This window comes from Nothobranchius furzeri, chromosome 2 (assembly GCF_043380555.1).
Source record: "Nothobranchius furzeri strain GRZ-AD chromosome 2, NfurGRZ-RIMD1, whole genome shotgun sequence".
NCBI lineage: Eukaryota > Metazoa > Chordata > Actinopteri > Cyprinodontiformes > Nothobranchiidae > Nothobranchius > Nothobranchius furzeri.
The window spans coordinates 11,631,413-11,644,616 of record NC_091742.1 but is presented as its reverse complement, the minus strand read 5'-3'; the positions used below and the strand labels follow the sequence as shown (position 1 = coordinate 11,644,616).

The window sequence follows — 13,204 nt, the reverse complement described above, 5'->3', positions numbered from 1 at the left end:
TAAATTTAAGGTGGAAAGAATTAAAATCGATAAAGAGCACAAATGTTCCTATCTGCAAAATAAACATTATTATTATTATTATTATTATTATTATTATTGCAGCAGCAGCAGATTAGGGCTGAGATTAGGGCGGATGCTGCAACAGATGGGAGGGAATACCGTGTCTTAATTAAAGTGCAGCAGGGTCTGGGCGTCACAGTCTGCACTTCAATAATATCAGGGAGTCGCTTTGGTTGCAGTTACAGCTGAGCAGGAGAGAAAAAGACATCCAAAACAAGACTGATTAGGGCTTGTCTCCGCTCCGACTCGGAGTTATTACTCCCCCCTCCCTCTGGCTCTGCTGGTTGGGGTTTGAATGGCAGCAAATGTGATAGACAGCACAAGAACTCTCCTCTCCTCCTCCAGATTATCCCCTGCCCCTTTATTTCCTTTTGCTCCTCTACAGGCTGCACCACAATCTTTGGCTTCTGCGTTTTTGTGTTAATATTGTCCAACAGGAGGCCTTTACAGTCAGTCTTAAGGTTTGTTATTAATTATATTATTATGGTCTGCGTTTATAGGCTCGAGTTAGACACGCCTGTTTAGCCTATTACTCCCTCTAGCTTTTATGTATTTATTCATTTATGTAATATTCGACCAGAAAACTAAGAAATAAAAGTAAACAAAAACACTCATCTGTTTCTACGCCATCACGGCTCCGTTCAGCTGGGCAGGACCACCCCGAGGGCGCGAGCTCAGGTGAGTTTAAGGAGAAAGGCACAAAAGCACAGATTATCCCAAAACTGTACACACTTCTTTTCTAATTTTATGTATTATTAATAATAATAATAATAATAATAATAATAATAATAATAATAATAATAATAATAATAATATAGGAAAAGCCTTGCAATGCTCATTTAAAAAAAGACTCAATTCAGTTATGCATAAAGAAAAAACTCATGCTGACCCCTCCCTCTCCTCAAAAAGAACAAAAAGCTATTTTCAAAAAGGAGTCAAAATAGTAAAATAGGGAAAATATATAAGCATTGCTTTTTAATGAAGGATTTAGCAGAAAATTAATCGATTTCACATTTAGAATATTATTTAAAAACAATATTTCTTTAATACGAATCGAATAAATAGTAATGTTTTGAAAATAAGAGCACAACTATGTCGTTCTTTTATTTTGAAATCCTTATTTCTACGTGAAAATTATCCTAAAAGCAACAAAATTGATTAAACCCATTAGATGCGGAAAAAATGAAAAACATTACTAAAACACTATTTCCGTTTATCTTCCCAGCAGTTTTACTCTTTTGTCAAAACATTGGTTAAAAAAATCTAAATAATTAAAACATTTCAAATCAAACTTACATTTCCGTTGAAAATCCGCACTTTCATGTCAGTCAACCGAGCTGGTTGCTTCAAATAAAGGAAAAAGACAAACGGACGTGAAGCGAGCAGCAGCGCTGGTGAAAACACAAACGAGTGAAAAAGAGAAAATGTCCACAAAAAGCGTCGAAAACGTTGAAAGAAGCTCTTGGTTCCTTATTAAGGCGAAGATACAATATTTATTCCGTGTCTCCTGGGATGCTCCGCTCCGTCTATTGTCCTCCCATTCCTCAGTGCTGATGCTTAATTTTCAAAACTTCTATATTACCAAGGGACCTACGACATCAGCCGAGAAATACCCTGCAAGTACAAAATCCGTGAGCCAGCCCCGTCCGTGCAGAGGGGAGACGCGCGCGTTCCGCCAGCTTTCCACCGTATCCGAGGGGGGACTTCTCCACACAACGCGCTTTTTTTCGGAGGGATTTTAAAGGCATTTTTTATTCTTATTATCATCATTCGATCGGGCCAGGAGGAAGAACAAATATCACGGGCTACTTTGGAGAAAGCACAATGTCAGCAACCTTCCCCGGACTTGTCCACGACGCAGAGGTGGGTTCATTTATTGACTCAATATCCTGTAATTTAGGAATTTCTGTGCGTAAAGTTTAATAAATATGATGTTTGGATAAAGTGGCGCGGGTTCTTGTTCTGATCTGAGACTGAGAGGAATCCTAGCTCGTGGGCTGCTCGGGGATTAGAAATAAAAATGAGAAGTGGGATAAAACGGAGACTTTTAATGAGTGGAGGAAAAACGCGGCTCGTGAGAGTGTGATTGGAACATTTCAGGGCGGAACTCTCCGCTGTGCCTCACTCTGCTTACCTCTCATCCGCGCGAGAGCAGCGGGGCCGGGAATTTGCCAGCAGCTCGGTAATAATAATAATATATAACAGCACGCCTTTTTAACCGCTGCTGGAGTGACAGGCATGCCAAAGGGAGGGTAAAGCAGCGATTGCTCCTGTTGCAGCGTGTTCGTTCCCCTCCCAGGCGCGTGGAAATGACATCTCCTTCAGGTGGTTTCAAGTGGAGGAAGAGAGAAGAAAAAAACGCTTTGAGTGTGTGAGCTGTGTGTTTTGTGTTTGGGAGGCAGAGAGGAGACACCGGGCTGATGCTAAATGACACTGCTCATATATTTTCCTGTCTCTTTATTATCTTCCAGATACGTCACGACGGTTCAAACAGCTACCGGCTCATGCAGCTCGGCTGTCTGGAGTCGGTGGCCAACTCCTCGGTCGCCTACTCCTCCTCCTCGCCGCTCACGTACCCGGCTCCGGCGGGGACGGAGTTCGCCTCGCCCTACTTCTCGGCCAACCACCAGTACACGCCCCTGCACCACCAGTCCTTCCACTACGAGTTCCAGCACTCCCACCCGGCCGTGGCCCCGGAGGCCTACGGGCTCAACTCGCTGCACTCGGGCCAGTACTACCAGCAGATCCACCACGGAGAACCGGCGGACTTCATCAACCTGCACAACGCGCGCTCGGCACTCAAATCCTCGTGCCTGGACGAGCAGCAGCGGCGCGAGCTGGGCTGTCTCGACGCTTACCGGCGCCATGATTTGTCGCTGATGACGTCACATGGCTCTCAAGCCTACGGCGTCGGTATGCACCACCCGGACCAGCGGCTGCTGCCCGCCGCCGGCCTGGGCCTCCCTCCGCCCGCGGCGGACGACCTGCAGGTACCGGCGGCCTCCGTCTCCTCTCACTGGACCCAGTCCACCCAGTCCCACCAGTCTTCCTGTCCCTGGCCTATTACTGACCCCCCCCCCCCCCCCCATATAGCAGCCGCATCACCAATTCTAAAATATTGGAGAAAGACAGCACCAGCTGTCTGTGTCTGTCTGCCCCCTCTAATCCAAGACATCACAAATCCTCACTGCTGCTTCCCTCTTCTCTGCTTTAAAATAACTGGAAATCAGCTGAATTTTATTTTTATTTCCAAAACGTGAGAGTACAACGAGCTAAACGTCACGTGCACGCGGCCTCCTGCCTCTAAAGGTTAATTGACTGGCAGTCTATACAGCCCTTTTGTCAAAGCCTGCCTTTATTTTCCCACAAACACCAGATTTTACATAATTCCCTTCCGAGTAAAGAAATGGCCGAGATGAAAAAAGGATTCGCACGGTTCTTTAGTCTGTCTGCGTGTGTGTGTGTGTGTGTGTGTGTGTGTGTGTGTGTGTGTGTGTGTGTGTGTGTGTGTGTGTGTGCGTGCGTGCGTGTGTGTGTGTGTGTGTGCACGTGTGCGTGTGTGTGTGCGTGCGTGTGTGTGTGTGTGTGTGTGTGTGTGTGTGTGTGTGTGTGTCCGGCTGTGCGCTAGAGCAAAGAAAAGCCGCTGGTTGCTCTATTCTCCGGTAAAGGGCGGATTAACGGATCGGGGTTGGGGACACAATGCGCAGCTCGAGCACCATAAAGCACCGTAGTTTATCCAATTACCGACTTAACGTCAATCAACGTTGTTACTTATGCAGCGACATCTGAGCGGCTTTAAAACGCGACTCTATAGTTAAACACAGTTTAACACACTCCACACATCATTTCAGTCGCGTTAACTGTTCCCCGATCAGCCTTAACTCTCTTTTACTCGAGTTTAAAACACGCAGACGCGTTCAAATGTTATATATTGTAAAGCAAACGGAAGTAAACAAAAATATGGTGTTAATTTAGCTGCAAATAATATTCTTGCTTTATTTTAAACGTGTAGAAAATTCATTTAAAATAAATAATTCACTGAATTATTTTTTATTTGTGGTTTAATTTCTAAAATATATTTTTATTTATAAAGACAATTATTAGAGAATGTTTGATTAATTAAGACCCCCCCCCCCCCCCACACACACACACACACACACACACACACATATATATATATATATAAATATATACATCCTTTGCAGATTCTGGGACATGAAAGTTTGACCTTTATAGAGGAAAGAAAGGAGCGGCCCGTGAACCTGAGCTAGCACGAGGCGGATGTTTGAACGGGAACAGATGCGCCTATGGTCTCGTGCAGCCCGGTCGCATCTTTGAGCGCGTTAAAGAGATTTTCATGCTGAACAAAAGCAGCTGCCACACCTTTCCCTCGCCGCTGAGGCTGATTCATGCAGGAGCTCCGCGTTTTGTATATTGATTCTATAATCACTTTAGCTTCGGAATAAGAAGAAAAGATGCAGAGCAGGAGCTGGTTAAGAAAGAGCTCCAGCTCCTCTCCACCCAGTTTATTTTAATCAGGCGGGGGGTGCTTAGGCCCGGCCTCGAGACTCACACGGAGGATTAAGTGTTTTCTGAATAAAACGCGCATGTTCTTCCTTACTTAGTGACATTGTTGATAGCACGCGAGTCTGATCCAGACTCAAAACCCCGGCCTCGGTAACAGGTCTCCACACATGCACGCATGCACGTGTGCATGTGTTGCATTTTGTGCACAGTGATCCCAACCGGTCTGATTTCTGTGTCTGGATGAGTCGCGCTGTCCTCGCCTGCAGCCTTTACATTTATAAGCTCGTTTCTGGGTGAACCGTGAGCTGCATCGTTTATTCTCACTCTGCCCTCAATTTTGCTCAAAGCCTGCTAAGTAGTGTACACTTTCTAACAAAATGGCTTCCTTCCAACTCTGGAAATTAGCTCCGAGAATATTGTGCATGAAAGTTTCGCGTGCGTAAAAGACGCGTTAATGGTTTAACTTGGTACCTTCTGAAGATGCAGGGACTGTAAAATTATTGACAGCAAAGAAAAAATCATTACATATTTTCTGTTATTTATTTTTATTTTGTTGCAACCAAAAGCTGCAAGTTGGGCCTTTATCAGACTGATTTCTGGAGCTAAATTCGCAAGTTTCCCATTTTTTTAAATTCAACACCTTAGAAAAAACCTAGGTTAAATTCTAACATTTATTGCCTAAACCCTGTTATATTGTCACCTAACGAGTGCATCTCTCTGCAGGGCTCTGTGGAGGCGCAGTGTGGGCTCGTTCTGAACGGCCAAGGGGGCGTCATCCGGAGAGGTAAGGGCCCCCCACTCCTGTTTTATTCCCTCTCTTGTTGCACCGGAGGCCGTGAAAACTCACGGCTCAACACGACAGCGAGCAGACAGACAGACAAACAGGCGGAACACTCCTCCTCTTGTCTGCTGTCAACATGTTACACCAGCAACGGGCCGCGCGCTCTCCCCTGTTTTACGCACGCACCCATCCCCACTTCCACGGTGTCACTCAGCACAGATACACTCAAATCCACCAAACAATTAAAAAATAATTAATTCTCAACACTGCGTCAGTCGGACGCAGAGAAATCTACCTTTAAATTGACTAAATTAGTGAATGTTTGACCAAAAACATGTGAATTATTAGATTATTGCGATTAAAACTGACAATTAAATACAAAACCTGCATTATTGTTGTTGTTATTAAATATGCATTGAATTAAAGGTTATTAGAATTCATTAGAATAAGCAGCATTTATTTGATTATTTTGTTTTTTATGCAGCTCGCATCGGTGTTTGTCTGATGAAGGCGTTTGAAGACGACTCTGCGTTTAGAATCACGTGACCAGACCCTGATAATTTGGGTTTCAACAAGCTGCGGATATGTATTTTTCTATTTTTTGCGCCTTCAAAGCCTGCTTGTGTGTGTTTTTTTTTCTGAGGGACTTGTGCGCAATTTTGCACACAGGCGGAGGAAGGCTGAGTCTCGGCTTTAATTTTTCATCAGCCCTGCCTAGGTGTTGGGGCTTTTCTCTCGGATTGACGCGGGAATCCCTTCGCCATCACTTTCGGTTAATGGTGCGCCGTATTTGGCCCTGAGCTCAGCCGCTGCAACCATCACAACCAATAATCTTTGCTTTACCTCCCGCTCCCGTATCGATAGCTTCTCTCGCCTCGGGCGCACGCTTTGATATGCTAATGCGGAGCGGGGCCGGATTCAGCCGAGATCATATTAATGTTGTTCTTTCTGACTGCGGCTTTGGCGGCATGAATATTCACATAACCCTTTTCAAAAGAAAATCACTCAAGAAATGCGGATCCTACTTAGGAGTCGTCGTTTGTGTTTTTAATCACCCTGCTCTCCCTTTTTCCAGTTCAGCTCAGAACAGCAGCCCGCAAAGATCAAGATGATCCGCCAGGCGCGTGCCCGCTTCCCCCCACCCCACCCCATTCATGCACGCTCCTCTTTTCTTGTCAATACGTGGGCGGGTATTATTTTGAGCTCTTAACGTTGTTGTTAAAATATGAGGAGAATGGCATTTGGCCCTTGTCTCTTTTTCTTTAATTTTCGTGGCAAACTCGTAAAAGGCGCTTGATTCTGCGTGTGATCCCACCCGCCGCTCGCGCCGCAGCCCGAGGCTACTCTCCGTTGCTTAAATACCGTTATCGCCTCTGGGCCCGCGCGCTCCACTGACTGCACTACCGGCAATAGCTCTTTTCGATTGCCCTTGGCAACATAAAATACAAACTACTTTGAATCAAAACATTTTTAGGGGGATTAATATGATGTGAACCCGCGGCTTTCAGAGCGCGCGACAGGTGTGCACGTCTTGTGTCACTTTAGGTGCAGACAGCATGAGGAGCTGGACGTCACCTTGCACGTGCATTCTTAACGAACAGCAGCCCATCAGTCGATTCCTTCAGTTTCCGACAACCTGAGAGGAACTCAGGTCCTGCGGAACAAAGCGGTCCAGTTTGTGTCCAACTGGTCTTTGTTTTCCACACCAGCCTGATGCTTCTTCCGACTGCTGTGGGCTTCAGGCGCTGTCCAGGTTCTGAAATAAAAGGTGCACGCTGCTGTCCATGGTGCTGAACTTGGATGACACTTTTTCTGGGGTCTAACTGCCTTCCTGTGGCCAGAAAATGAGGTGATTCCAGAACATTTCTGCTGACTGCGAATAAAACTCCCCACAAAGCAAAAAATAAAAAAAAATAGGTTACAGCTGGCCATATACAAGCTGGTGTCCACAATGTCTCCAAAAGCTTGTCCAATCCTGGCCTGCAGCGCTCTCCCTGGCCCAAATGGCATGCTTCTCCTTCATCTCCTCCCATCCAACAGGGCCTAATAAAAAACGGACTCGCCCTGCTGTTAGATGTAATAATGAGGCAGATAAATAATAAAACATAGCCTACAGAACACCAGACAAAAACCTTGCATTCCAAGCTGCCTGGGATGTTCATTCAAGTAAAAGTTTAATAAGAAAGAACAGTCAATACATATATTTATATAAATACCTAGGTAACCCTCAGGTGTGATTAATAATGAGAAACAGCCTTCGCCACCACCATCATCATCATCTACTCACACATTTCACAGGCCTCGGGTACACAATGAAATCAAGCTGGTGGAAGGATCTGAAAGAATGTTTTTGGGGTTTGTTCCTCCTGGAAGAGCAGCGCTGGCATATAAATGATTATTGAGCTGAACCCAACACGTAAATATGTGTATAGTTAACAAGAAACAGAAGAAAACACATGTAATATTTAATGTGGAGGATCATCTTGCCTGTGGTGACTGAAGTCTCATTTATGGCGTGAAAACAGATCTAAAAATCGCATAAATACACCAAACATCTTCTTTAGAGTTTTACCACAAAAATACTGTTTATGATGTTTGTTTGTGTGAGAACATTAGACAATTAAAGCTGATCCAAACTGCTCCTTTTAAACATGCATGCTCCAAACAGACTGGATGTTCAGATGAGTTTTAGTGGTGCTTAATTCCTGCAAATGATGTTCCTAACTACAGCTACACTCAAACATCTCAATGCATTTGGAGTAAACATTAGATAATCGTTTACTGGTATTTTTTAAATCATGGCATCATCTTTTAGTGAAATGAGCTGAAGTCACCCTCTGAAAGCAAAGGTGCTCAGTTTGAAATCTCCGAAAATAAAACCTCTGCTGAACTTTTCAAAGGATTTTGTTCCACTTTTTATAAATACTTCGATGATACTTTGATTTAGTTCTGTGCCTCTGTTTGCTATTTCATGCAGAACTCTTGTTTGTTTGAACATCCAGATCCTGGATCTTCATCTCCTTTAACCCTTTACAACCTGCAGGTCGAACTGCTAGAGCAGTAGTTCCCAACCTGGGGCCGTGATCCCCCCCAAGGGGGTCCCCAGAAGGTTGCAGGGGGTCTCCACAGTTTTGTGTGTGCTGATTTTGGGAGGTTACCAAGACTATTGTTGTAAAAACTACATCTATAAAATCCAGTTAACACGCCCTATAGTACAGTCAGTGTAAGAGGCATAACTCTGCAGGAATTGTGTGCATGCCCGAGCTGGGGTTGGGTGGGGGGGGGTCTTGCTTTTCTTGGACAGTGGAAAGGGGGTCCTGGTAAAAAAGGCTGGGAACCGAGCTAGAGCACATTTCAGGAACAAACAAGTCTGGTGAAAGTCAGTTCACGTTCTTCTCAATACATTTGTTTTATTATACATTAAATAATAATGTATGGTTAAAAAGGCAAAAAAGGAACGTTTTATTGTTTGTTTCCTGCAGCATTGACTCAACTTTGTTCTCTGGATCATCTCAATTACCCACCAGCACTCCTGTGTCATGTAACATCCACTGTGCTGAATGATTAGAATTACAGATTTTAAATTTTGCATCGAAAACCTGTTTATTCCTACCAATAAACCTCAACTAAGTTCATATCAGCCAGTTATGTTATTTACATTTCTTCAGTGAGGACTTTGTGGTGTTTCGGCCAGCAGGACGGATTATTATCGTGTCTTTGAAGGGTTAGGGTCCACGTCGAACCTCTAGATAAGACCCATCTCTTTTCTGTGTGCAGGAGGAACGTGTGTCGTGAATCCCACAGACCTGTTCTGCTCGGTACCCGGCCGACTCTCGCTGCTCAGCTCCACCTCCAAATATAAAGTCACCATCGCAGAAGTGAAACGAAGACTGTCCCCGCCAGAGTGCCTCAACGCCTCCCTACTGGGCGGCATACTGCGCAGGTCAGTGGAAAAAACTAAAATCTGAGCTATAAATAAAGCTGCAGGGATTAAAGAGACAATAAGAGATTCATAAACCTAAAGATGAATCAGGCCAATATTTATTATATGTTTTTGTCTGGAAGTGTGTCTCAGCAGAAGTTTAGGTCCAAAATATTCTCTTAAAATGAAACCCACAGGGACCGCTGGGCAGCCCCTTAGTGAAGGTTTAAGGGAAACTGTTTAAATCATTTCAGGCAAGTGGGAGACTTGACAGCAGTGTGTTATATAAGTGTGTGTGTGTGTGTGTGTGTGTGTGTGTGTGTGTGTGTGTGTGTGTGTGTGTGCGCGCGTGCGCGCGTGTGTGTGTGTGTGTGTGTGTGTGTGTGTGTGTGTGTGTGTGTGTGTGTGTGTGTGTGTGTGTGTAACAGTAAATGCAGAAAAACTAGAACCAAAGTGCACAGCTGATTCTGCAAAAAACAACAAATTAAAATAAAATTGAACAAATTAGCATCCTTACACCTTTTACACAATAAGCAATAATACAGAATTAGGATTAAAGTGTTAGTGAGGAGGATTTCTAAATAGAAAACATTGGTTTGGGTCTAAATTTGCACCAAGTCTTTGTGCTAATCAGATGAAACGGAACATATAGTCCCCACAGAAACTATTGCAGGCGCTGGAAGGCCGGGGCTGCACACGCCGCCATGCCCAGGGAGCCATCGGGAGGCGAGACTGGGCCAAAGCATGCCAGGATCAGAGAAACCAGAGGAAAGCAAGAGTTGCCAGCGCTGTATTATTGATGAGCTGGAGAAAGAAAGAGGAAGGGGGGATGAGGAGAGAGGAAGTAGGGAGAAAATGGCTACCAGACGAAGCATCAACAAAGACAAAAACGTTACTCCTCACACGGAGAGAAACTGAGGTGTAATAGTTGCTTCATATTCTTATTTTTAAATGCAAACACAAAGGAAACAAAACCTTAACACGCTGAAGGGAAACCGTTCATTTAAAATAGCTGAAAAGTGTCTGATGAGGATGATCCAGATGTTTTGGTGTCTTTGTGAAGCAGAAGTTGTCTGATTATGGAAGCGTTTTGTCCTTCAGAGCGAAGTCCAAGAACGGTGGCCGGTGTCTCCGGGAGAAGTTAGACCGTCTAGGCCTCAACCTGCCAGCAGGACGGAGGAAAGCCGCCAACGTCACCCTGCTGACCTCTCTCGTAGAAGGTGAGCCGCTTGCATTCACATCTTGGATTCATCCCATCCTTCCGGAGCTTATTCCGGCGTGATTGTGTGCAGGTGAGGCGCTCCACCTGGCGAGGGACTTTGGCTACACCTGTGAGACCGAGTTTCCCAGTAAGGCGGTGGGGGAACATTTGGCGAGGCAGCACAGCGAGCCGAAAGAAACCAGCGCGCGCAAGAAGATGGTTCTGGCTACCAAGTGAGAACATTAAAATCTTAAATGTATTGTTTCCTTCTGCTTGGGTAGCGTGCCCTTTCAGATTAAAGATCTCAACTTCATTTTATTAAATTTGATTAATCTGAAGCTTCCTTACTTGATGTAACAAAAGCTGTGATTTACTGTCGTCATGAGCCTTTCTCTCCTTTTAGACTTGTGGAAATAAAAGCTCTTCTCTAAAAGTACAGCTTGTGAGATCAAGTTGTCCTTGTGTTGTTAGTTTTCCAACCAGATTTAAGTCGATGAGGATAGTCGGGTGAAGAGAGAAGACACTCTAGATTAGTGTTGGAGACAGATGGTAACCCCTCAGTCCTTCCCTTCCTTCTGTCTGTCAGGCAAATCTGTAAGGAGTTCCAGGACTTACTGAGCCAAGACCGTTCTCCTCTGGGCTCCTCCAGACCGACCCCCATCCTGGACCTGGACATCCAGAGACACCTCACACACTTCAGGTAGGACACACCTATCAAAATAAGACAAAAGAAATCACCTCCACTTAAAAACCTCAAACCAAAAAGCGCAGCTCGTTCTGCCGCTGACCTTTCGTCGCTGTTTTCCAAAGACGCAGCTGTGCGTTTTGATGCTTGGCGCAAACGGAAGCGGCCTCGTTAGCAGAAATGTCACCTTAATGGCATCACTGAATCAGGCTAAATCAGGAAAATAAGACGAGTAAACACAAGCAGATCCGTCCTGGTTCGATGTTTGCTCAGTTTTATTATAGAAATGTAGAAGAAAGATGCAAATCAGGGAAAATAATCAAGTATTTTTAGGAGGAATTGGGACAAAATGAACCCAAAATCTAACGACAAAAGCAGCAAATCTTTCATGTTTGACTGTTGTGAAACAGGATTAGAGCTGCATTCAGAGCACCACAGTCCGCTAAAAGGCTCTTGTGTCAGGTTTCTCAGCAGGTGTGATAAAAGTGGTGAATCTGCATGGTTTCAGTACCGTAGCCACATGAGCGCTACCTCTGGTTGGGTTTGACACCGTTCTAACGACTTCCTCCCTCTCTTCCCCGACAGCCTGATCACTCACGGCTTCGGCACGCCGGCGGTTTGTGCGGCTCTCAGCACCTTCCAGACAGTCCTGAGCGAGATGCTCAACTACCTGGACAAAACCTCGAGTGGGAAAACGAGCGGACCAAACGACCAACAGATCAACAACAGCTCGGACAAAACGCAGCTCCGGAAAGCCGTCGAATCCCAGAATAAAGACGGGAAATCGGAAAAGACTGAGTAACCCCCAACCACCTGGTCCCCGTGCCTTGAAGCGCTGAATTTTAGGAGTGTGTGTGTGTGTGTGTGTGTGTGTGTCCTCTCATGCTGGATTTGTTAATCCCCACATATCCTCTTTGGGACTTATTTATTGTTATTTATTTATCTTATTTTGACGCCTGTGCCAAAAGTGACACACGGGGGGGGGGGGTGAAAACCCCTAACTCGTGTCACAACAAAAAGGAGCGTCGTCATGGAAACGGCTGTGATTCATCTCGGACTTTTGTTTACTTTCTCATGCTGAAAACAGGATGCACGTTGTTTTTCCAGGACACGGGTGTGAACTCAGCTAAATCTGACATTTTCGACACACTTCAGGTTGGAATCTGTGTGATTTCAGTCTGAATTATTCAACAATCTGCAAAACACAAGAAGTAGTGAACCCTCTTTTCAGCCATGACTTGCTTATTCTAGTTTGGACCTAATTATTGGAGAAATTTCACAGATTTATTCCATTTGAAAAAAATATTGTGTCTTTTTGGACATTTTATTTGGAAAATAAAACATTTATGAATGCACAAACACCTCCTGCACCAGCAAGAGCACTTATTACGTCCTTATTAGGTTCATTTTTGTTGCTTTTTCTGCAGTCAGTGCCACGAGAGCCTGTGTGTTTGCTTTGTGAATGACAGAGTGTATGTGTGTGTGTGTGTGTGTGTGTGTGCAACATGTGTGTGTGTCAAATGAAGAGAATGTGAGCAGGAGAGAAAAAAAGGTCCAACTCAGCCATTTTGTATAGGGTGACGTCCAAGTTGCCGTCGTTCCTCTTCCCTGTGCATGTCTGTCTTTGTACACAATCCAGATGGCAGGTTTCGGTCTCTCTGACCGGCTCGTGAACATTTGTAAAGATATATATAAATATTTAAATAACTTTTCTTGTAGGCTTTCATCTATATAAATGTTAAATCCCTTCTAAAATGCTGGTGTTCAATAAAGACAGTTGTGTTCTACAGCTTTGCTCTGACTTTATGATGTGCAAACACACACACACACGCACGCACACATGTTGTTTCCATCCAGAAACATGCAAACATTAGGAAGCAACAGAGTGAGCGCAGACTCCAATCAGATCAAAGGCGCTGAGGGTGAATTATCCGGAAGAGTTCAGTGTCAAAATTACAAAAAGCCAGAGTTCTTCTGATGTTGTGAGAGGAAGCTCTACCTACAGAAAAGTTCTAACGCTCCTTTCGT

At 44.6% G+C, this 13,204-nt stretch overlaps 1 protein-coding gene across 5 annotated transcripts; it reads left to right on the top strand.

The window, feature by feature from the left end:
- The first annotated feature begins 312 nt into the window (after nucleotides 1-312).
- On the top strand, nucleotides 313-12,965 carry tfap2d (transcription factor AP-2 delta (activating enhancer binding protein 2 delta)). Of its 5 annotated transcripts, none has more exons than XM_015947634.3 (8): nucleotides 313-738; nucleotides 2,532-3,050; nucleotides 5,311-5,371; nucleotides 9,146-9,311; nucleotides 10,392-10,510; nucleotides 10,583-10,724; nucleotides 11,078-11,191; nucleotides 11,762-12,965. In XM_015947634.3, exons 2-8 carry the CDS (start codon nucleotides 2,565-2,567, stop codon nucleotides 11,976-11,978), a joined length of 1,305 nt encoding a protein of 434 aa, XP_015803120.1. In that variant the 5' UTR covers nucleotides 313-738; nucleotides 2,532-2,564; the 3' UTR covers nucleotides 11,979-12,965. The 5 variants fall into 5 exon arrangements, with proteins under 5 accessions (XP_015803120.1, XP_015803119.1, XP_070404882.1 ...); XM_015947633.3 differs by lacking the exon at nucleotides 313-738 and adding an exon at nucleotides 865-1,923; XM_070548781.1 differs by lacking the exon at nucleotides 313-738 and adding an exon at nucleotides 1,981-2,242.
- The last annotated feature ends 239 nt before the right edge of the window (nucleotides 12,966-13,204 follow it).

Coding starts and splice junctions, on each gene's coding strand:
- tfap2d (XM_054748112.2), top strand. CDS start 2,481: ATGCTAAATGACACTGCTCATATATTTTCCTGTCTCTTTATTATCTTC. Junction 5,372..9,145: donor AGGGGGCGTCATCCGGAGAG/GTAAGGGCCCCC, acceptor TTCTGTGTGCAG/GAGGAACGTGTGTCGTGAAT. Junction 10,725..11,077: donor AAGATGGTTCTGGCTACCAA/GTGAGAACATTA, acceptor TCTGTCTGTCAG/GCAAATCTGTAAGGAGTTCC.